At 39.0% G+C, this 23411-nt stretch overlaps 1 protein-coding gene across 1 annotated transcript in view; it reads right to left on the reverse strand.

The window, feature by feature from the left end:
• The window catches only part of GUCY1A2 (guanylate cyclase 1 soluble subunit alpha 2), a 136167-nt gene that overhangs the window by 106516 nt on the left and 6240 nt on the right, over window positions 1–23411 (reverse strand). The window contains exons 2-4 of the mRNA XM_066313002.1: window positions 15153–15214; window positions 14549–14670; window positions 1745–2463 (exon numbers count right to left, since the gene is read on the reverse strand). Coding sequence (XP_066169099.1) covers window positions 1745–2463; window positions 14549–14670; window positions 15153–15214 — 903 coding nt within the window. The remainder of the gene's footprint in view (window positions 1–1744; window positions 2464–14548; window positions 14671–15152; window positions 15215–23411) is intronic.

The raw sequence follows: 23411 nt of genomic DNA on the forward strand, positions 1-23411 counted from the left end.
CAAATGGGTGAGTCAGAAGAAAATACCTCTTCAGATAAACTAATGTTCTCCAATTAATTCCCATGCCTTCAGCACAACAGCTCCCCTGCACCTCACCATGACCCTTTTGCCTCACCTTACTCTTCAAGATACAATCTTTCTCCCAACTGCTGGCAGGCAAAGGATTTCCTTTGCTGCCACCCCCTTCCACCTGCTTCTCTGGTGCTAGTACTGTCTAATCTAAAATCCTGCCTCCAGCAAGCCCCTCTCCTGCCACTTCTCCTACGAGCAAGCCACAAGCATATGAAACCTGCCCAAGTAAGAGAATATTTTCTGTGTTTAATTAAAGTAGGGAAAAAGGCTTTGAAAGTAACCTTCCCCCACCTAAACCTTCTTCCTCTTCAGAGTGATTTACAGCAGATTCATGAAGAGCAGAAGAGAGCCTCTGTCCCAGGGGAGGGGAAGGTTTTTGAGAGGCATAGGTGTGTTCTGCATGAAGCATCATGAAACTAGACTTTCAAAGGAGAAACAAGTGTGTCCTAAGGTAGCTCAGAGCCAGCACCTCCAGCCCTTTCACACCTCTTTTCCTTCTTGTAGTTAAAGGCTATGGTGACACTGAGGACAGATTCTGAAAAATAAACTCCCTTTTGGTTTTAAGAAGGTTGAATTACATCAACTAATACAAAATGAAAAGCAGTAGTTTATTTCTCCTGGGGCAACATGTTGTTTCCAACAGGAAACATTTTCCAGAGGAAAATGGACAAGACATATGCTTTTTGGTGCTAAAGTATAGGGCCAAAGAGGAGTTGGAAATATTGCTGCTGTAAGAAGTAACTATATTTTGAATCATCATAAGATCATAAAACCATAGAATGGTTTGGGTTGGAAGGGACCTTAAAGATCACCCAGATCTACTTAGGGCAGCAGTATTTCCAAAGTATTTCCACACACAGTCTTTCCAGTCTTCGAGCAAGTTTTAATGTTAGCATTAAGTACAAGTACTTTGCTGCATAAAACCTGAAACCCTTCTTCACATCAAAAAACTTTCCTGCAATTCAAGGATAGGCATTAAGACAAATTCCATCCAGCCACTAGAGAACTCCACACTAAAGACATGTCTCTCAGGCTACTCAGCTGAATGCACTGAACTCAGCACAGGGCTCAGTGGCTAAGGTAGCTCTCTCCTAAAACACTGAGGAAAGAGGCAGGAGGACAAGCGCCTGTTTGAATGACTGGAACACAACAAAACTGGCAGAAGTGATACTCAGTACCACTTACAGCTCAGGTTTTCTTGAGTGCAGGGTGAGAGGTAAGAAGAAACCTATAGAAAAACAGCATTCCAAAATAGGAAAATAAGATACAGTAAGGCGGTAATGAGAAACCTGAAGTGAGAATCTTTCAGAATAAGTAAGCCCCTAGTAAATGCCTTTAAAACTATTCTTATCATAATATAGCTGGAATGAACTTATGGATTAGATACAGGTATTTTGTAAAATTCCTCGCCCTTTTATTCAAGCTATACTATTCAACCCCACTGTGCAGAATTTTCTGAATGGAAATGTCACAATTTGCTACAACTGCACTGGCAAAGCTTATAAATGATCTAGGACAATATTCACTTGGCTGGGGACTATCACTTAGCCCATTTGCAAGGCGTGAGTGGGCTTTCCAGAGAACACAGGACTTGAGCTGCTTTTCTCTGAGCAAAAAATTCTCTCCCACAACACACATATAAGCACATCCACTTCCAAATTAATATTCTTACCTTATCTTTACTTTCAGAATCAGAATCCTCAAGTTTGGTCCGAATGACAAAGGGTGTAGATAACCTCAGGAGAACTCTTTCAAATGTGGCACTAATTTTAGGAGAGACTATGTCAAAGCAGTCTTGGAATTTCAGGGTTTTATGAGCGTCACATCTGAGCTGCTTCCTAAGACCTTCTCCAAGCTGGAGAACCAGCATGTTTGGATCAAACATCAGGTGAAAGGGGAAAGCTCTGCAAAAGGTGCTGATACTAATCCTCAGGTCTAAGGGAGACTGGGAAGTTCCTGGTGGAAGTGCTTTTGTGGTATTTGCATTTTCATGTTCTTTGATAAGGAAAGTCAAACAACTGCAGTTACCTGGGTTTGTCCCCTCTGAACACAACTTATCATTTGTGACCTGTTCTACTTCTACTTCCAAGCGGTAAATCTTCTTTGCTGCTGCTTTTATCATTCCTGTCATTGCAAATCCCACAATCTGATGTGGGTGAAAATAATGAAGCATGAGATTTCCTTCAGGGAGTTCTTTGCATAGGAAAGAAGGAGATTCCAGGGTAGCCTGTCTTCCAAATGAAGTTCTAATATGCTCCAGCAAAGCATCAAAGCCATTGAAGAAGTCTTGAAGGGTCCCACCTACAGCTCGAAGAACTCTTTCGTTCTCATCAAAGCAGATATTGAAGAATTCCTCCCCAAACTTTTCTTGCATTTCCTCAAACTTCAGACCTATAGGACAACGAGACACAGATATCAACAACATAGTATTGTTACTGTGTTTCCCTTTTTCCTCTTATTTGCCCAGTATTTTTCCAAAGCAGTAAGAGCAGCTTTTTCACTAGATACCTATCCACAGGTTTCTGTGGTGGTTGGGAGTAACCCTAGAAGCCATTTTTTTAAGTCCTCATTCTTTCAGCTAATAACTGTCCCAGCAAGTTATTAGTGGGTCTGTTTCCTTTTCCCCACTGACAGCCAGTCTCATTACAATTTCCCAGACCTCTGCATGTCACATCCAGGCCACTGTGTGAAGGCACCCAGGCATGGCTGCATCCCTTCCACTGCTGACCTGGGGACAAAAGAGGCTTCCACTCTTACAGCCCCTCTGTTCACTCCCTCTGTAAAGCAACCAGCTCTCCCCAGCTGCTTGAAGACTAAGATACTGTGACTCAAAGTCAGTTGTTTGGCTTTCCATCCACAATGTAAAGCCCTGCAGTCAGATTATACTTTTAAACAGCTGGCGAAGGAGGACTGTGAGTTTTGCAAGGGTTTTCTAGACAAAATACTTTTTTCATTATAAGCATTGGGCACTGCCACAAGATACAAAAAATCATTACTTCCTTTTTTGTTGCCTGCAAAGGAGAGCAAAGCCTTTTCATTTTAAGCTTCTACCTACACTCACCCATCTTTAACAACCCCCTGCCTCTTAAGAGCAGTCTACACAGCTAGTAGTAGATGGGACAGCTCTGTGATATCTCACAATGTCACTTCAAGTTTCTGCCACAAAAATTCAGAAGGTTTTGATTTACAGAGGTGATAAGGCTGGCATTGCTGAGGGGATGAAAAAATACCAGTAATGGAAATTTGCATCATATCCTATTCCAGTTTGTTATTGACACTTTTAACAATAACCTACAAAAAATATTTTTTGAGATGGCTACTAAGCATTTTCCTCTGTCTTATTTCAAGGAAGATACACTCTATTGTTTCAACTCTACTATGATATAATCCCCATATCATAGTAGAATTATAAAATTAATCAAGGTTTGCATTGTTTTAAGATGTAACAGAATAAAAAGAAGTACGAATCAGCGCTACGTGAATTACAAATATCCAGAGTTTTCAAAAGAAATTAATATAGGAATTAACAACATAGTTTCTTCACTACATGTAGAATTACCTATCAGTTAACTAGCCGAACACCTTAACATTTATCTTGAATTTGAACAGAAATGAAGGTCAGTTATTTCTTTCCTGAGGGCACAACAGGCCCTTTATTTTAATGTGTATTCAGCATGCTTTATAACACTGGTAATATCCCAGCAGATCACTGAACATCTCATTGTTTAGACTGTTTCTAGGCTTTTAATTTGGGAAAAACAGAGTGGTTAGTGACTTTATACCTGAAGCACAACAGGGACAGAAGTCATGTTGTTTGCAGACAATAACCTTTAATAATCTCAAGGCAGTGTCTGAACTGCCTATGTACACAGGCATAGTTAACACAATCAATATTCACAAGGGAGTTCAGTGTTCCCCAGCTTTACAGTCTGCAATGACATATGATTAATAGCAAATTAAAATGCATAAAATTATATATATAAATATGACAACACAAGAACATGACAAAGCATATTTTATAAAAGAAGTAATAGCAATAATTTGGGAAAGTTCATTCAAATGCCATTACTCATAAAGAAATTTGGTCATTAAACTAGGTTATTACAAAAATATTCACAGGATCTTTTATGACCACAGATGGTCAGCTCTGCAGCTAAGCCAAAAGAAAGTACCTCTGGTACACAATGCCCCCTAATATCCTGACTCAGAAGACTGTGTGCCAATTCCTGACTCATTACCATTATATATTACGTCTGCATAACATGGTATGATAATATCTCACCCAAAAATACTCACTATAACCCAAAAATAATTAAATTATAACCTGTACCAATAATGTCATAACTGGATATTAATAGCAAATAGCTAAGAATTCATCATATTCATACATATACACAAACAGATATTCATACTTTTAAATCTCATTGTTGTGTATAGTGAAGCGTGACCAATGTTAGCAGTCTGTGTGTAAAAGTGACAGTCTAGCAGGGGCACCCAAGGCTGTAAGATTGCAGAGGGGAACGGGACAGCATCAGAAACCCCTGGGCTATTCGTACAAATGGCCAAATACATCCCACAAAACTGCCCAAAAGACAGCACAGGTGAACTCTCCTTTCAAGTATATTATACAAATACAGAGAAGCAGCTGCCCTGGCACCACGGACTGGAAATGAGGTTTGCAGAACTGATCACTCCTGGACTCTGCTGCTATGCATGTGAGCCTCGCCTCATTATCATTACTGCGAACTCTATCTCAGTATGTGGCCTGAGATTTTGCTGATTGTCTTAGACTGGTCTTGTTGTCCACTCAGGAAAACTGACCATTCAGTCTGGATGCAACATACTGACTCCAAGCAACATGAATTATACCATGATATTCAGGTAAATGACCTGGCTCAAAGACGTGCCATTACTTTTAAAAACATTTGAGCTTTGAATTGAGTTACACACAGTGCCAGCAGAAAATCAGATCACCTCTAACAGAAAAATAGAAAAATGGATATGACCAAACTCAACCAAACTGCTGGTCTGTGTTAGTCATGAATTTTCTCCACAATAACAGACTATGATATACTAAGAAAATTAATCCAAGTCAAGCAACCTTTAAAATCATAAATCGTAATGTTCCTATCAAGGAAGTGTCTTCCTTAGTCTTACCAATAAGACATTATTTTTTGCATGAAAAATTATGTTTATCTTTGAATTAAAAGTATTTATTTAATAAATTCCTATACACAAATGCACACAGACTAAATTTTTCCGTATTCCTCTGCAAAGCTATTGGGTTCAGTGATGTCTTCGTGTACAGTTGCACAAAATATTTGGTATGTATTTTTACTGAATTATTCCTGCCTCTCTCACTGAAACAAATTATGAACAGATGCTCACCTAGCACTAATTCTGTATATACTTCAGTGTAACGTTTTCACCTACCACCATATAAATGATCCCAATCTTTTGTGTATCTTCTGTGGATTTTCTCCCTACCCCTATTTCTACACATAGCTGCTGTGGTTTAAGCCCAGCTGTCAAGTAAACACCACACAGCCACTTGCTCAGCACCCCACCCTGGTGGAACAAGGAGGAGAATCAAAAGTAAAACTTGTAGGTTGAGATAAGAACAGTTTAATAATTGAAAGAAAAGGAAAATATAATAATAGTAAATAGTAATAATGATAATGAGACAAAAATAAAAACCCGCATGGTAAGACAAGTGATGCGCAGTGCAATTGCTGACCACCAATGCCAGTCCCTGTCCTCATCCAGGTCACTCTCCCAGTTTATATACTGGACGTGACCTTCTAATGGTGTGGAATGTCCCTTTGACCAGCTTGGGTCTCAGCTGTGCTCCATTACAGCTTTCTTATGCCCCTCCCCATTGGCAGAGCAAGAGACACAAAAAAGTCCTTGGCTTCGGATAAACACTACTTAGCAACAACCAAAACATCAATATGTTATCAACATTATTCTCATACTGAATCCAAAACACAGCAATGTACCGACTACTGAGGAGAAATTAACTCTATCCCAGATAGTGTTAGATAAATCCAGGACAATATTAGACTGGGAAACTGTTTTATTACAAGTCGAAAAACCTTCATGCTAAAAAAAAACCATCCCGGAATTCATTGTCTCTGTAGTGGATACTTTATTACATTTGGACACTTGCACAGGCTAGTTCTTATCTTTAAATACTGCATGCAGTATGATTTCCAATTTCAACATATATGGTACTTCCTGGTTGTTTTCTTTTATGCTGAGAAAAGAGAAAAATCAAAATAATCTTCTTATAACCTTCAGATTCTGCATCTACATGAAAATTCCAATCTTTTCAAACTCATCTCACATTCAATTGTTGAACAACTATTCAATTGTTTTTCTGTTTGATTTTGCAGTGGAATAATTCAGACTGAATATGGCACTGAAAATGTGAGTCAACTTCTGTTCATCAAAACTGACAATTTGCTATTCCATTCTGAAAAGCCAGCATTTCCATTCTTTCCGTTTTGCTGTGGACCTCTAAGCAAAATTTTCTTTCAGCTTCCCAGAAAAAAAAAAAACTGATACCTGTATGAGGGCCCAGCAGTTCCAAATGCAGAGACCATTGCACTCCCTTATCACCTCACGTATGACCCCAACACGGCTTCCTAACGAGCACTGGCTTGCAACTTAAACAGAGGAAAAGGTCTTCCTTGGTTTCACCATGACATCCCAATAAATGGTAGTAATACCAAATAAACCAAAACCCATCTCAACACTCTCTGCTGCTCCACAGCTGAAGTAACTCATTATTTTGAGCTCCTGCTCTTTACCAACTTTCTACTAATATGGTGAATGAAGTTCTAAAAATTCCTTAGTCTCAATTTGTTTTTGTCATGGAGAGGGATCTACTGCATTCCTACTTCTTTATGTCAGGAGAACAAATTATGTCTTAAGTTTAATGTATTTTCTTAGTAGTTTCTTTTTGTTGCTTTTCCTTACAATGTCATTTACTTTTATTCTAATCCTTATCGGAGAAAAATTAAATAAACACATTGGAAATTGAGGCAAAGCAACCACAGAAGGAAAATATTGCTATAGACCTCCACTAAAAAGCACTTTTGGATGTGTGAAAAATTATTATTCTTTGAAAACATGTCTCAAAGACACTAAGAGAAGGGATCCTATATTTGCTGGCCAGATCCAAAATTACCAAAGTCTTTAAGCACAGGTTCAAAGTACAAATCAAGTACTTCACTGAACAGGGGCGGAAATAGATGACTTCATCCTGTAATAACATGCTAGCAAAAGGTCTTCACTTTCTTTTCAGCAGTTAATGTAAACTGAAACACACTACAAAATGTCAAGGAATTAACATGATATTTTTAAGTATTTTGTACATTACAAAGTGGAGAAATTAGGTAAGAATCTGTTCCCATAAAGAAAACTGCAAATCATAGGCTTTTGAGAAACAATCAGAAGATTAAAAAATCTGACATGATAAAAAAACCAGTATAATTCATTAACTGGTACAGCATGCAGAAGCAGTTAGAAGCCATCCAGTTTTTCCCAAAAGTAAATAATGAAGACAATGGCTGCAGAGTGGCCAGCATCTGACTCATTTGGCACTGAAAAATATCTTTTTTTTTTCTGAGATATCATTCAGAATCTGTAAATATCAAACCTTAAGGATCTGGAACAATTAAATATGCAATTCCAGACCTCCTACTGTGAACAGAAGCAGAATTTGCCACCTTCAGTTAAAACAAGTATCTCCTAAATGTTTTTGGATTATCAAATTTTTGGCATCAGTAATGTCTTTTCCTTAAACAGATCTGTGGACAGAAAGACAGGTGGCAGTTCAGAATTCCAAAGAATTATTTCAGATGGTAAGGAAAGCAACATTCAGTCTGTGATTAAAAAAGGCTTTCTTGTGTATAGACTAATGCTGAAGGTACATTAGATTAATCACTTGGCTTGTAAGCGAGCCTAGTACCAGTATCTAATTACTATATAAATTACTTTGATTTTACTTCATTATGATTGTGAATTTATATCATCCTGGGAATCCAGAAAGCATTTTTATATTACCTTTTTGATGGTTTTTATAAATACAGTAACACTATTTTATGCCTTTATGGTTGTGACACAGCTGAAAAATCTTTACAACACTCTCTTACAATGACATGCAGCCCCTGCATATTGTTCAAGACTTCACAGAATATAAATGAGAACTACTGTTAAAAAGAATTCCTGACACTTGTTCACCTATAATATTTCCTTTTATCTGCTTTTAATGAGGTGGTTTCTTACCTTGTCCTCTGACCAATGATAGAAATATCATTGTAATTACTGCCTCTTGGTGAGGAGCTGATCACCAGTTCTCAACATAAATATAAAAGATTCTGCTCAAAACTGTTGACACAGGAAGCTCACATGAGATATTAAGAAGAGGCAGCAGAAGGGGGTTTTGCCCCCATATAGTGCTCTCAGTAGCAGCCAATTCTGCAAGCAAAGCCAAGCTATGTCAAGCAAGACTATCATGATTTTATGTCCCTCACCTCAACCTGGGAAGCTCATTTCTTATATTTGTGCAGGGCTTATTAAATGAAAACTGCAATCACTAGATTGGTAGTTCCCATAAATCAGGCAGACCAGGTTTGTTTCAAGGTAATAAAGATTTTTTTTTTTTCATTAAAATAAATATATATGTCTTTGAATTAACATAGGGAGCAGAACTGCACTTCCCGGAACGAATAAAATTACAATGAAATCTAAAAACTCTTTCCATGAAACGCAAAATCATCTCTCATAACTCCTCACATATATAAAGGACTCAACTCATCTGACTATATATAGAAATCTAGTGCTCCTTGAGTCTTCTAGAAGGCATCCAAGACATCTACAAAAGAACCAAAAGAGATAGTTACTGTATCTGCCAAGATGAGGGACCTAAGGGAGACTTACACATTTTTGAAGGTTTGACAGAGGCCACAAGATAGCCCACAGCACCTCAGATAATGACAAACACCTACATTTAGTCAATGAATCATGGCCAGAATATGTTCTTTATAAATAGACTTCTACAAGATGCTATTGTACATCATCATTTCAAACCACTCATTATCTGCTAGTAGTTCATCTGCTTTCTAACAATAAATAGCTCTGATTTGAGAAGTGTGGGATGTCTAAGGCCATTTGGTATAAACGTTCGTCCTTTTCTAATTGAGATGTACTCATCGCAGTTTTGAGATCACATGAATTATGTGCTTTCTGTTTAGATTAGTTTTGTGTTGCCAGTGCACTGTAACATCTGCTAAATAACAGGAGTCCTGTGTGTATAACTTAGACCCTCCAGGATAAAGTATTATTAGAATCCATTAGTATTGCCAATCCTCTGGGCCATGTAACATTTCCTTTTACGCCTTTTGTAAACCAACAACTTTAATTATAAATCAGGCTGTGTATCCTAAATTAGTTGCATCCTAATGACTATATGCAGTTCTTACTGCAAAAGGAAGTGATAGAAATTTATATACTTTCAATATCTAAGCATTTACAGTTTTTAGACACCTCCCAAGCAGTCAGTGTACCAAACCCTTGTTTACCTTTTCCAAATGCTACACCTGGTCTAATCTCATGGTAAGCGAAGATCTGTCCTGGAACCTCCTTTTGAATTATTTCCTGCCTCTTCAAATATAGTATTTCTCAGTAGTGATTTAATAGCTATCAGATTGATCCCAAATTTATTCCTCTTTAACAACAGAGTATCATAGAATCATAGAATAATTTGAGCTGGAAGGCATCCACAAGGATCATCAAAATCCAACTGCTGGCCCTGCACAGGACACCCCCAAGAATCACACCATATGCCGGAGAGCATTGTCCAAGCACTCCTTGAATTCTGTCAGGCTGGTGCTGTGACTACTTTCCACGTGCTCAGCAGTGGAGCAATAAAAATTGAACAGCCTTCACCTCAGCGAAGCTCTCAGCCACCCTCTGGGTGAAGAATCTTTTCCTAACAGCCAGTCTAAACCTGCCCTGACACACCTTCATGCCATTGCCCCATGTAAGACCTAAGAGTTTCTTAGTTTCATAAAGGAAACACAGATCTTTAACTTTGACAAATGTACAGAGAACAAATGACTTTTATAGAATTATGCCCTTTGTACTAAATGAAGGATCAGCCCTGCGAGATATTTTTAGGCATGAAGTGATTTGCCCTATATAAAGCAGCCTGCAGCACATGTTCTCTTTGGTAGTGACAAGCAAATGTCACCCAGAGCAAGAGCTCTGTAAAACCTTACACTAACAATGGATTCCACCTCCCCCTCAGTGTTTTGGGGAGGCTGAATCCAGAAATGTGATTTATCTCCCTGACAGGACAGGGCTCTGGGCCAGGATTCCATACAACTTATCACCAGAGTACTGGGGAATCCCTAGAAAATTTCAACTGCACCCAATTATCCTACAAACAGAAGATGTCCAAATAGATAGACAGGCAAGCAAATTCTTCACACCATTCTCTGAAGGAAATTCAAAAGAAAGAGCATTGTTATCCCATAAGTTACAAACGCCTAATAGGAAAAAATGTTGCAATACACTTGAGTCCACATGCAGAAGCGACTTAGCCATTGATATGGGCTGTGCACTTTTTAAAGAAATGAGATAACTGCAGTAAAATTTTAGGAACTGAATTTTTATTAAACAAAAAATAATTCTGTTGTATAAATTATTTGCTTGAAATAAAAAAAAAGTGGAGAATTTTTTTTCTCCTCAAGCAATGGAAAGTCAGCTACGTAAAATTACTTCTCCAGGCCTTTCTGCTGAAATAGTGATCTGATACAAATATATTTGTAACTTCAGACTGTGTGACCAAGTATTATTTATACAGTGTATCTAACACAGTGCTGCAGTCCATGAAATTTAGCTATTGCAGTCTAAAACAAACAAATAGGCTTTCAAAGACAACACTTCTTCCATGTCGTTAGACACTGGGTATGAAGAGCTACTGCTACTTTGCAGAGCTGGCACAACAGCTCTTTTTATATGATTTTATGAATTTAGGTTACTTTGCATTAGTTTTACTATCAAAGTGAGGATGGATTACAGAGTTCCTGTAAGCAAGATGCAAAGAGGCTCCAAAGGAAACACCGATGCCATTTAAGAGAAAGTTAAGTGACTTAACAAATATTCCTTTCTTCTTCTTCCCTGTGAAGGACTGAAGAGTGAAAAATAGTTCATGTTCACAAAGGCTAAATTAATGGTTTGCAGTGTCTGAAAAGAGTGGTTGGAGGAGGTCAGGGGAAGGTTGTACAATTCTTATCTGACTCGTGAATTTGGGATGTGAGAAATATCATGCGATATTTTGGAAGTACTGAGTGGGGTTCAAAAAGGAAAACTGAGAATTTCTCCACTGCTTTGTAAAGCTTGATAGCACAGACTCCCTTTGAATATCTGCCAAAAAAAGAAACAGGAGATAGGTCATGAAGGCTTTAGGTCCCAGAATAAATTCCTTACAATAGCAGTTACAAAACAACAAGAAAAGTTTTGATCTGTAATTTCCTGTGGCCAAAGTTCTAATTTGCAGCTATATGAAGGTCTTCTGCTTTATTCTGGCAGCATTTAAATAAAAATGCACACTCTAATCTTATTTGAAATCAAATTATTTTAAATCATGAGGACAAAAGCAGTCCCAAACAAGATTTGCTGTTATTGCTCAAAATGCTGAATGTACAAAGGGCATGAAAATGTCTTTACCTCGAGAAGGTTGAAATTTGAATAGCACTGACATATGGTTTAAAGGATTTAAAAAAATCCTGTTATCTCCATTATACAGATGGGAAATTGAGGCACAGAAAGAATAAAATCTCGCCCAAGGTCAAATAAGAAATCTCTTCAGATACAAGTTTTCCCTCTAACATACCTCAGTGTAAGTTTATAGTCACCTAAGAAAGAAATGAGGTAGTAATCCATGTAACATACTTCATCGTGGATATCTTTCTCTTATCATTATTCCTAAAATAAGTTCAAACCAACTCTGTCAATCTCCTCTGAACATAGTTTAGTGGTGGACTTGGCAGTGCTGCATTAGCAATTGGACTTCATGATCTTAAAGGTATTTTTCAAACTAAAGGATTCTCTGTTTCTATATGCTTATGAAGGACAGTGTAAAAGCACCAATTAATGAAAGCAGAGTCCATCAGGAAGCCGTCCAGACTATTTTTGAAAGGATTGAAAGTTAAATTAAGTACTCCAGCCTCAGAAGCTGTCATTGCAAAGGAAAACGATGTGACTGATCTGGTACCATACACGGTTTACAGCATGTGAACATGATGGACATAGGTTCCTTTAATTACAGTGCTTTAAAGCAGGGAGACTTCTATTGATGTCTAGACTTGTTGCAGAGCAACTCAGCAAGGAGACAAGGAGAATCAGGTCTTTGCACTGCAGGAAGATGGTGACACACTTTAGTGCTGACTTGACAAGAGGAAAATTGCAGTATTCATACATGATAAATCACATGCATCGAGCTGAGTGAACAGCTTGTAGTCAGCACTTCCCTGTGAGCAGTGTAAGCACCAGGACCACAGCGTGAAGCATCTGCTCACAGTCTTCCAAGCATACCAATTTGCACTCCTCTGATGAATAAGGAATGCCAAATGACTATTATAGAGGTTGTCAGAAGACTGGAAGAGGTGAATTGTGTTTGCAGTATCTAAGGTCAGAGAGCAGGAAGATGCTTCCAGGCATCTTTAAGGAAGGATTTTCTTCCACCCTGGACAGCAAGTGCCCCTTATTGCTCATGTAAATAAACTAAGAGCCAGATTTGGTTCAACAGTTTCTCTAGCCTTCATCACAGTCATATTCATGCTTGCCTCCTGCCTCAGCAATGCCAGTTGCTCTAGGGTGCACACCCCAGTGGTTACATCTCTCTTTCACAGAGGCAGCTCTTTCCAGTCCTTATTCAACATGAAAAATCACTGTGTATGTGAGAATTAATTACACAGCTTCCATTAATTGTTTACCTGTTGTGATGGGAGCCACAATTAAAATAAAGAAGCTGAGTTTACTCCTCATTCCCTTATGTTCCTATCCCAGATGGGGAGAAGGATTACTTTTAAATTTTCTCAGTGTTTTGCTCATACTGAAGGGGGTTTTATTGCTAAGAACTCATTCTTTAAGAGGTGAACTTGTCCAAGACAAAGTCTCTGCAATCTAATTTTCAACGAAGACACTTTAATAGTTCCTCAAGATAGTAATGCTTAGATGTTATCCCTATACTTTGGTCCCAAAAGTCCAATCTGGCCCTAAAAAACATGCATTGTGGGGATACTACTGAAGAAACAGGTTGCACATTACACAGCCATACTGAAGTACTAAGACTAACATATTTCTTTAAAAGCACTATGAAGGTGAAAAATTATTCATAACTGTTTTCTTAGAACACATACTTTATGTCTTGGTGAAACAAGCACTGAATGTCTAGTCTGGCTTTTTAAAATACTAATATGCACCTGATAACATGAAAAGTCTCTTCTTTGCATGAGTCCTGCCTTATCACTCATAGCATTTGTTTCAGAGAGCTAGTATGCAAATATTTTAAAATTAAAAAAAAGTAATTAACACTGGACACATTTAGAATTTAAATTGTTCTGAATTCTGTCCATGACCACACGTGCAAAATACAAAATGCCATCACCTTCTAGCAGTAGTTAAAGGCACACAGAACACCCCTGACAACACCTAGCATTTTACAGAATAAGGCACTGGATAGCAAAAAAAAAAAAAGGCATTTTAAGCGTCCGTGAAACACAGTCATCTCTAAACTAGATCTTGTGTTTGCTGTTTCACAGAGCACAACAAGTCTGTTTAACTGTTTGCAGCAGAAAAGACAGATACACAGTGCATATCCTCCAAAAGTATTTTAAGTCAGCAGGATACAAGGGTAAAGAACATGAGCAGACTATCACCTCACCAAACTCCCCTGACATAGAAGTTAAAACTTATCTTCAGTTTTCATACACAGTCAGATTCCAGTGTTGTGTTTCTTGCTGAAGAAAATCTAAGTTTCCAGAATGTTTCATGTCTCAGGTACACCCTGCTGTTGTTTCTCAGGCCCTCTATCCACTAGGCCCACTGATGATAAAAGTGTCTGTTGTTCTGCAAAACCCTAATAAAAACACTGGAGATAATTCCAAGGCCTGCACAGAAACAAGTTCACTTGCCAAAAGCCTTTGAAACTTCTCAAATCACTGGGTATTGCACAATACACATTCACCGTCTCCACTGACAATCAAGTCTGGATTGTCTTAAAAGCTCAAAATGTATGTAGAAAAGGAGACAAATGTAGTAACAGTGCACTGGTATGTTGATGCCTAGATCCTAAATTTCTGTGGCTGGAGCAAAAATTTCTGGTTTCATTAATGGCATTAGGATGGTCAGTAAACTTTCCTTCCAACTAAAGGAAACAAATTCCCTCGAAAAAAACACATACCAAGTACATTAGCCGTACACTGGAGAATTCCTGAGACATCTTCAGTTTCCTCATTGCCAGAGCAGTCTGTATAGGAGCATCTGTTTGCTATATTGTGAAAATTCTTCTCTGCATCTCTGTAACTACAGGAAAAAAGAGTTATAACAACTCCTTATACAAATGCAAAGTCAACAAATGTCTTTCAAAAGTGGTGGCAAAGGATTAAGACCTCCCAAAGATGGGCAATTTCAAGATTCAGCTCGACAGAGTGCTGAGCCATCTTGTCTAGACCACGGCTTCTGTCAAGAAAGGTTGGACTAGATGAGCTTTGAGGTCCCTTTCCAACTTGATATTCTGTGACTGAAAAAGATTTCCTATTCTCTTTTTATAAGAAACATTAGATTTCATTAAGCAGTCATCGTCTGATGGGATTGTAAAGAAGCAGGACTGAACAGCAGTTTGCCATTTACATCCAGATTACGTATTGCTATTCCAAAGCATCTCTAAGAATTTGAGAGGAAAAATTAAAAATTAAATTTAAGAGCTTATCATGTAAGGCTGTGAATTGGAAAGCACAGAGCAAAACATTACCGTGCACCTTTTGCTACCTTACATTAACACTTACCCAATAACTTGATGCTCAAAATACTGCAGGGTCTTTTGAAGAGTCTGCCGAATGGTCTGGGGCTATGGAAGAATAATTTTAAAAATTGTGAGATTAGGAAATTGTAGCACAGTTCAATTAACAGATCTTTTAACACACTGTTTTTCTCCAGTTTTACTCTTCTTTATCTTCTACCAGCCATATGCCCATTTCAACAACAGATATGAAATATTATTATTCATTCCTTGTATCTTACTTTACCGTTTAAACAGGAAGAGTTTTACAATGCGTCATAATTAATACTGCTTATAAGGCTAGTTGCACATAACAAAGGAGCCACTTCACTCTCAAAAACAGCTCTCAAAAACTATCACCTACCAACTATCTCACTAATTTAAATTAATAATTTGAAATAGTCTGCAAGAAAAAGCCATTATTTTGTAATGAAAGTATCACTAGGAAAATGCACTGAGTTTTTAAACTCTATATGCTCCCTAGAGCATTTTCTAATAAAGAATATTATGAAGATGCAATTTATTTTGGCTTATTTTCCTGACAAGCTATAACTTTTCATTCATCTTTCAGATTACCAGGATAATCAAGTTCATCAAAAGAAAATCATTACATGCTTCAAGCACTTCTATGCTATTTCATTTTAATAGGTGTTCACCAAAATACATATGTGCATAATCGTCTTTATTTGCATTATTACCACTTCTACAGCGTTCACAAAAATACTTATGCACATAAATGTTTATTTTTTTACTATTACTGCTGCTGAGGCTATTGTTCTTTTGAATGAATTCATGAGAGATCTTTGGGCAAATAAAGCACATGTGATATCCATGCAATTTTCTCTTTTGAATTTTCCGAGTCACTTATGGCAAAATGTTATTCCTCCAAAATTACTGGTTTGTATCAAATCTGAGATTCTTCACCTGTGTATTTTGACCCGATGCCAGAAGTCAGACAGACATAAATAAATGAGATTTATAAGCTTTTCTTCTGTATCAAAAGCACACATGGATATTTTGATCACACTCACAGCAACACATACTGAAACTTTAGAGATGTTTGGTCTTTTCCTGCCTTTTGGAATAGACATCTAATTGTGTTAGAAAGTAATAGTCAAAATGCCTCTAATTAGAGGAATTTCATTCTAAAAAAACCAATTACCTTTGAAAGTCTCAAAATTTGCTTACCAACCTACAGATTCAGCAGTTCAAGAGCTTTCTACCTTGCTCAAACTCTTGTTCATGAGTTTGCAGGAGGAGTCCTCTGTCCTGATGACAGTAGGAAGAGAAAACTGTGTATCAGGCTACACTAGATTTGTGCGACTGCAAAAAAATTATTTTCTAATACCAAACTACAAGAAAGCATCTACACTTTAGAATTAAAAAAATAAATTATATTGTAAAAAATTAAAACTGAAATGTGTGCACTCAACAAGAGCATAATGGGGCTTATAGGAAAGACGGGGAAAAACTTTTTAGCAGGGCCTTTTGCAGTAGGACAAGGGCAATGGTTTAAAACTAGAAGAGGATTAGACTAGATATAAGAAAGAAGATTTTTACAGCAAGGGTAGTGAAACACTGCAACAGGTTTTCCAGAGAAGTGTTAGGTGACCCATTCCTGGAAGCATTCAAAGTCAAGTCAGATGGGGCTCTGGGCAACCTGGTTTAGCTGAAGATACCCCTGCTTATTCCAGGGAGGGTGGACTAGAGGACCTTTAAAGGTCCCTTCAACCCAAACTATTCTATGATCCTATGAACAAAAAATAAGCTCCACATAGACAAAAACCTTGAAAGACATTTTTCTTGTTAACTCTATTATCAGATAATTGCTTTACTTCTCTGCGGGAGCTAAGTTACCCATACCAAAAGGCTTTAAAAGATGCATGTTCTCTTGTAAAACACAACAGAAGCACCATATGAGTGAAACCATCACATATAAAAAAATCATCCCCTTCTCAGTGATACAGCAGGTGCTGAAGTCCTTAGGCCTAATGGGCTACAAATATATTTAATGGCATGTTCTCACAGAGACTCAGAAGATTTCCTGTGCTCAGCAGGCAGAAAAATCCACTCTTTACATATGGAAGAGATGTATTTTCTCACACCACCAACAAAGCAAAGCAGAATAGCTTCAAGCAAGGAAGTGAGTGCTGCCATTTCCCATCCTCATACAGCATTTCCCTCACTCCCTACATGCAGCACTCTACCAGTAACTCCTCTGACATGAAAAAGGGAATAATAGAAATGTTTGACTGCCAAATTAAATCTCCATTCTGGTTGTCCCAAAGTGCTTTTACAGCTAACATGTGCAGCAATGCACATGAATTACAGCAAGAATGCAGCAGTGTTTGGTATCACTGCAAAGAAGAAGAAAAAGTGGTTTATGTCTCCTCGAAAAGTTTTGCAGTTTAGAAGACCTGAGCAGATTGTCTTTGTCCTTCTCATGCCTGGCACACATACTGCACTCTTTAACCAGAGAAAAATCATTTTGACTACCTCGATATTTGACAATACAACCAATCTCCTAGTCCTGAACTTATTTCGTTAGTAAACATCCCTTCTGCAGTGCTGAATGGAAAAAAAAAAAAAAATCCCATGTCAACTTTCTCTCCTGAAAGTTAAGTCAGTTGCCTTGATGTTGTCAGATGATTCTAAAAAACCCCATGAACTCACAGCCCTTTTCACTGGAAACTCCTATCAAATCTTAAAAATTAAGTACAGGCAAAAATAGCTTTTACTATTAAAACACAGATCATAAACAGAGCTCAATATAATGAGCTCAGAGCCAGAATGAAAACTGATCCAGGGAGTCACGAAGTCTTTCTTCATCTCTGACAAGAATTATTATGGCACATTGCTGCGCATCGTTAAATAGCCGCTATGCTCACCTTCTCAGTTTGCTGTGTTTCATCACTGGTGAATGTCATTTTGCTACAGATGTACTTCTGTAACCAGGGCCATGTCTAAACAAAACAGTGAGAAGAGATATGACACCTGTTTACAGCTGCCCACAAGGGCAGTTTGGTGCACTGCTTCTTCCACTACTGATAATGTATTGCCCATGATACAGAGAAAGAGCAGGAAAACATTTCCACCTCCTTTCTGTATCCAGTAACAAGACTGGATGGAGGCAAAATAGCAAAGCCTTCTCCTAGCAGCATGGCATACATGACCTCTCCCAAAAGCAGAGTTCTACCACCCAAGGAGGTAAAAGACAGCCTTTAACCACACTCCTCCTCCACTGTAACGCCATTTAGGTGTTCAGTGCCACTAATTTACTGAGGAGATTGTAAAGCTTCATGGCTATTTAAAATTAAAGGATTTAATGTAAATGTAAGCCAGTGAATATTATCTAAAAAATTAAATGTCAACAGTTCCTTTTGATTATGATGATTGACTAATATTTGTATGCATCACAATTAGTCATGTCAGTTTACATGCCTAAGGACAAATCAAAGTAAAACAAATTATTGTTATTCCTAACTGTAAATTAATTCAAGGATTGCCATACCAGATCACATCGAAGCTCCATATGGGATGATGATCTATAAGGTATAAGGGAACACTGGAGACACTCAGACTGATCTCTTGCATGGCAGAGAATAGAGGACTTCCCTAAAATAACTCTGAATTCAGACATCAGGCCACGGCTAACCCTAACGTGTCAGAATAGTTTGTAAAAAATGACTGAACAATGAGTCATATAGGTTTTAAAGAACCTCTGGAGGTCTTCTAAACCAACATCCTACTCAAAGTAATTTGAGTTATAACTGGTTGCTCAGGTCATTCTTCAGAAAAGTCTAGAGTGTCTCCAAGGATGACAGCCTCACAACCTCTCTGGGAAACCTGTGCCACCGTCTGAACACTCTCATGACATCTCATTTCTTTCATTTCTAAAATTTTAATTTTAAACTCCCATCTTTCAGCTTTTTAGCCTCTCATCCTTCTTCCACCCTTTAACCCCATGGAAAGCCTACACACTGTTCAGTTTAGCTGTAGACTGCATCTTTCTGCTCATCTTTTTCTTCAGAGAATGAACCCCCTTCCCCAATAAGCATCATTTAAAGCCCCCTTCACAAGGCTGTGCAGCCAATTAGAGATGACCTCAGCTCACTTGGTTGGGTTCTTGCTCAGCAGCCCTTATACCTCAGAGCATAGCCCATGCCCATGGAGATCACAGCCCTGCCAGCAACACCACCAACACAGCTGCAGACTGCCTTCTAGATGTGCCTGCACCAACCAGAGCGTTTCCCCCTCCGCCAGCAGGATGGAGGAGAGCCCAGCTGGGCACGTGCACTCTTCCCCCTTGCGCCCAAGGCCGTGTGGTCGCTCCTGACATAACCGAGGTCTCCCCTGGCTTCGTCACTGGTGCCCACAGGGATGAGCAGCAGTGGTCATAGTCCAGGAGACAAACAAGCTTTGGCAGCCTCTTTGCAATGCTTATGTGTGAGCTCTTGGCAAGCAGCAAACCTTCTGTGCCAGCATGGCAGGCTGGCACGTGAGGCCTTCTGTCTCCTCAGGAGAGAGCTCCCGATACCTACCGCCCTCCTCTTCTGGAAGCTTCTAAGGTTGAGGCTCTGCTGGATCTACTGCCCCATCCGAAGGGAGGGGGGTCATCTCTCCCACCTCTTCAACAGGGCATTTTACCTTCTCTGTACCTGATTAATCACAGGTGGAACAGGCCTTAGTTATGCTGTCAGCAGTAACCAACCTCCTGCCTCCTCCATCTTGAAAGTTGCCACCCTTGACTCTCAAAGCTTATCTCTATTTTTCTCTCCTTTCTCTCAACGTGGATCCCAGGTTCTTGGCTCTACAGGGCCTCTGGAAAGATCTGTCCATCCTCCCTGATGTGTACAGGCTGCTCAATACCTACAACAGCTCTTCCCCCTGGTACCTCACTGCTCTCTGAGCAGAGCACCCAGCTTTTGGCACCACCAGACAGTAATCCTGCCAGCAGCCACTGCTGCTCTCCCAGCCACCACTGTTTACAGGATGCACTCCTAGAGAAATGTGCCCTTCCTGCTAGACCTCGTCCTGCTAGACCTCGTCCTGCTCTCCAGGGCTACCACAAAACTGGTTCAGCTCAAGAAGACAGAGGAGTAATAGTTCCTCAAAACTCCTTTTATGACTAACTTGAGAAAGTGTTTATGAAGACATTTGTCTAAATGAACTTGAAATATTCCTGGTTTTTAAACTCGTACAACTTATTTTGGAAAAGGGTTCTAGTTTAAACTGTGGTTTGTTTTTTTTTTATTTTGCTGAGTTCAGTTTTCTCTTCTCGCAGCTTCACTGCCTCAGTTTTCAAGGCGAAGGGGAAAGAACTTCCGCTTGAACTGCATCCCTTCTTACAAATGTCTTTCTTAAGGCAATAAAACATAACCTTTCCAATCTTCTCAGAGGACAGAGATTTTAGCCTATTCTCTAGCCATTTTCTGTTGCCTCTAAAATTACTTTCATTTGATTGCAGCACCTTTGGAAATAAATGGTAGAGCTCATCTGCCCAACTGCAGGCACCCACAGTGATTCATTTCATCCTCTGGTTGGCATCTAATACATGCTTGAGGATTCAGTCTTTATAAATACCCATTTCATTCTTTTGTCTAGAAGCGACATTGAGTGATTGCTACAGACTTCGACATCTTAAAATGTTTAAGTAAGGACAGACAAACCCCACACTGAGGTGACAGAACTGCACACAGTATCCCAGATGACTCAGTCTAAATTTACATAAATGCAGTTTCAAATTCTCCATGCCATTCCTTTTGCATCCTAAGATACCTAGCTACAATCAGGAAAGTAAAGGGCTATATAGGATGCTGCAAAGAGAGCAGCCAGGTACACAGACAGCTCCTCCTTAACCCTAACAAGGTTTCAAAGATTTTTCCTTGGAAAACCTAAGTGGCTCCTAGCTGAGCTTCAGAAGGGTTTCAGCGGTCATGCTGTTAAAAACTGGAATGCTTAAAATTTTAAACGTGGAAGTTGAAGCACTGAAGAGTATAACAGGCTCTGCTAGAAGCCACTTCACTTCTATCAGAATTTCTTCAATTATGTACATCGGGTCAGGGGGCTCCCCCACACTGCTGCGCCCTGGGGAGTTGCAAAGTCCTTCCCAGAGGAATCCACACCCCTGCATGCAGGAGAGCCTGTGGACCTCAGCCAAATCAGCACTGTGACACTGGAAGTTTTAAATGCTTCAAATTTCAAGTGTTCAATCACAAACTCAGCAGATGCATATGATTTTAATTACTAGATTCACTGCTGGTGATCATTCATTAACGAAAAACATTTCTTTTTTCATATTTCAAAACCAATTTTAGTCAAGTCTTTGTGCTCAGGTGATTGCAGATCTCTAAGCACACACAAGCAAGTGTGCATCTGGCCCATCCAAAAGAAGATAAATGGCAAAACAGTCATTTTCAGTCTGGGTATTTTTAATATTTACCCCATGATCATGTAAGCAGTGAAAAACTGTTCCCTCCCTGTCCTTCTGGTCAGCAAAATATTGAATTAAAGAGACTGTAAACAAAGAATCAAGGCTCCTGCTGAAGACAAACATTTATCAACACTCCCAAGTGCCAGGAGTGGAGAGATAAGCATTGAAATTGCTGCAGCTAGGGAAAAGCAGAACTGAAAAAGAAAAGGAAGGCTCCTTTGGCATCCAGCAGTGTTCTGATAATGCAGAAAAGAGGAAGATTCCCTAGCAGGTCCTGCACAGCCAGCATCCCTCCCTGTCCCATTCCCAATAGCTGAAGAATGGAATGAAAGGGAACAGACAGAAATCAGAAACAGAGAAACACAGTCACAACATAAGCAACCATCTGAAATTTTAAAAAATAAATAATCTTCGGGGGTTTAATACTGCTTTTGATAACGTAATCAGGAAAAAATACAGGTTTGCTCTCTAGACTCTGAATGTTTTAAGATGCATTCATTCTTTAACTGCTTCTATTTGAGCTAAAAATATATTTTCTTCATGAAGACCAGCTTCCCAATTCCAGATGTTTGTACTTCAGATAAAAGCAGACCCTGCTTGCAGACATCCATGACTAGGAGCAGATATGGTATCAAGAGAGGAAGATGCATAATCCCCAGGAGTGGACTGTCTGGGGATCCAGGGCAGGGTGACTGACAGCTGGAGGCAAAACAAGCTGCCTGCAACAGCTCACGATGATCGGGACCGCGCGAGGCTGCAGCGCCCGAGCTCAGTGCCGCTGGCAGATAAACCTGAGACCATTCTGCTCCTCAGTTCATACAAACTGGGGCCCTCTTCACAGAGAAGTACTTGTGCACATCAGAGAATTGCCTTAATTTAATAAATAACATGGAGATTAAGAATTTTACCCAATACTATTTCATGGCAACAATGCAAGCACTGTGAAGAAATAAAGCAGAGCTAAATAATGATTAGAAATTATAAGTTCTGCATCCCTAGCTGCCTTTTAGCTAGAAGAATCACAGACATTACAGATGGAAATTGCCTATTAGATCATCTAGCCTAACTCCTTGACAGTGAAGGATAAATATCTCAGGGTGCTATCCTTTATAACACCAGCTGTGATCACTTTGTTAATCTTTGCATTTCAGCCTTGTCTGGAATGGACAGAAGGTCTATCCTATGCTGCAAAGAGAACGTGTTCAGTAGGTAAGAATATAATAGATCATCTATTGCAAATACTATCTGTTCATCTTCTAGTGCAACTGATACCTACTACATAAAATAATCACTGCAAGTCCAGCAGACTGATAGGAAATGAAAAGCTTTATATGTCGGTCCTTCTCTAGGATTTTTTTTTGCTGAGATAGAAGAAGAACCAATTTCCCCAGTGTAACTGGACGTAATTTCATACGTAGCTCTATATAGGTATTTATCTCTTTGAAACCTATGGACAAACCACAAATGTTTTTCATCTTCATTCTGAAACTTAGTTTGAGAGTTGGCAAACAGACAGATGTAGAAAGAATCTGGATACAAGACGGAATAATTTCCTTTACTCAAAGCACTTCACAGCAGCCTTTAACATTAGCACACGAGGTAGAAGGCAAGAGAAGGCTTTCTTCTGCATTAACATTACGCATTTGATCAGAGTACAACCAACTGCTGTGAGGTGGTAACTGGCTCTGCTCAAACAGTTTCAGATGAAGGACATTCACAGTCATTTTGATGGAGCCACAAGGGCTCACTGCTTTCGCTGGGGCATATATTAATGATCATGACGTTCTCGTCTCCCTTATGTCTTTCTCTATTTGCACCTGCACACCCTGGCCA

This window comes from Sylvia atricapilla, chromosome 2 (genome assembly GCF_009819655.1).
Source record: "Sylvia atricapilla isolate bSylAtr1 chromosome 2, bSylAtr1.pri, whole genome shotgun sequence".
In the NCBI taxonomy this organism is placed as follows: Eukaryota; Metazoa; Chordata; class Aves; order Passeriformes; family Sylviidae; genus Sylvia; species Sylvia atricapilla.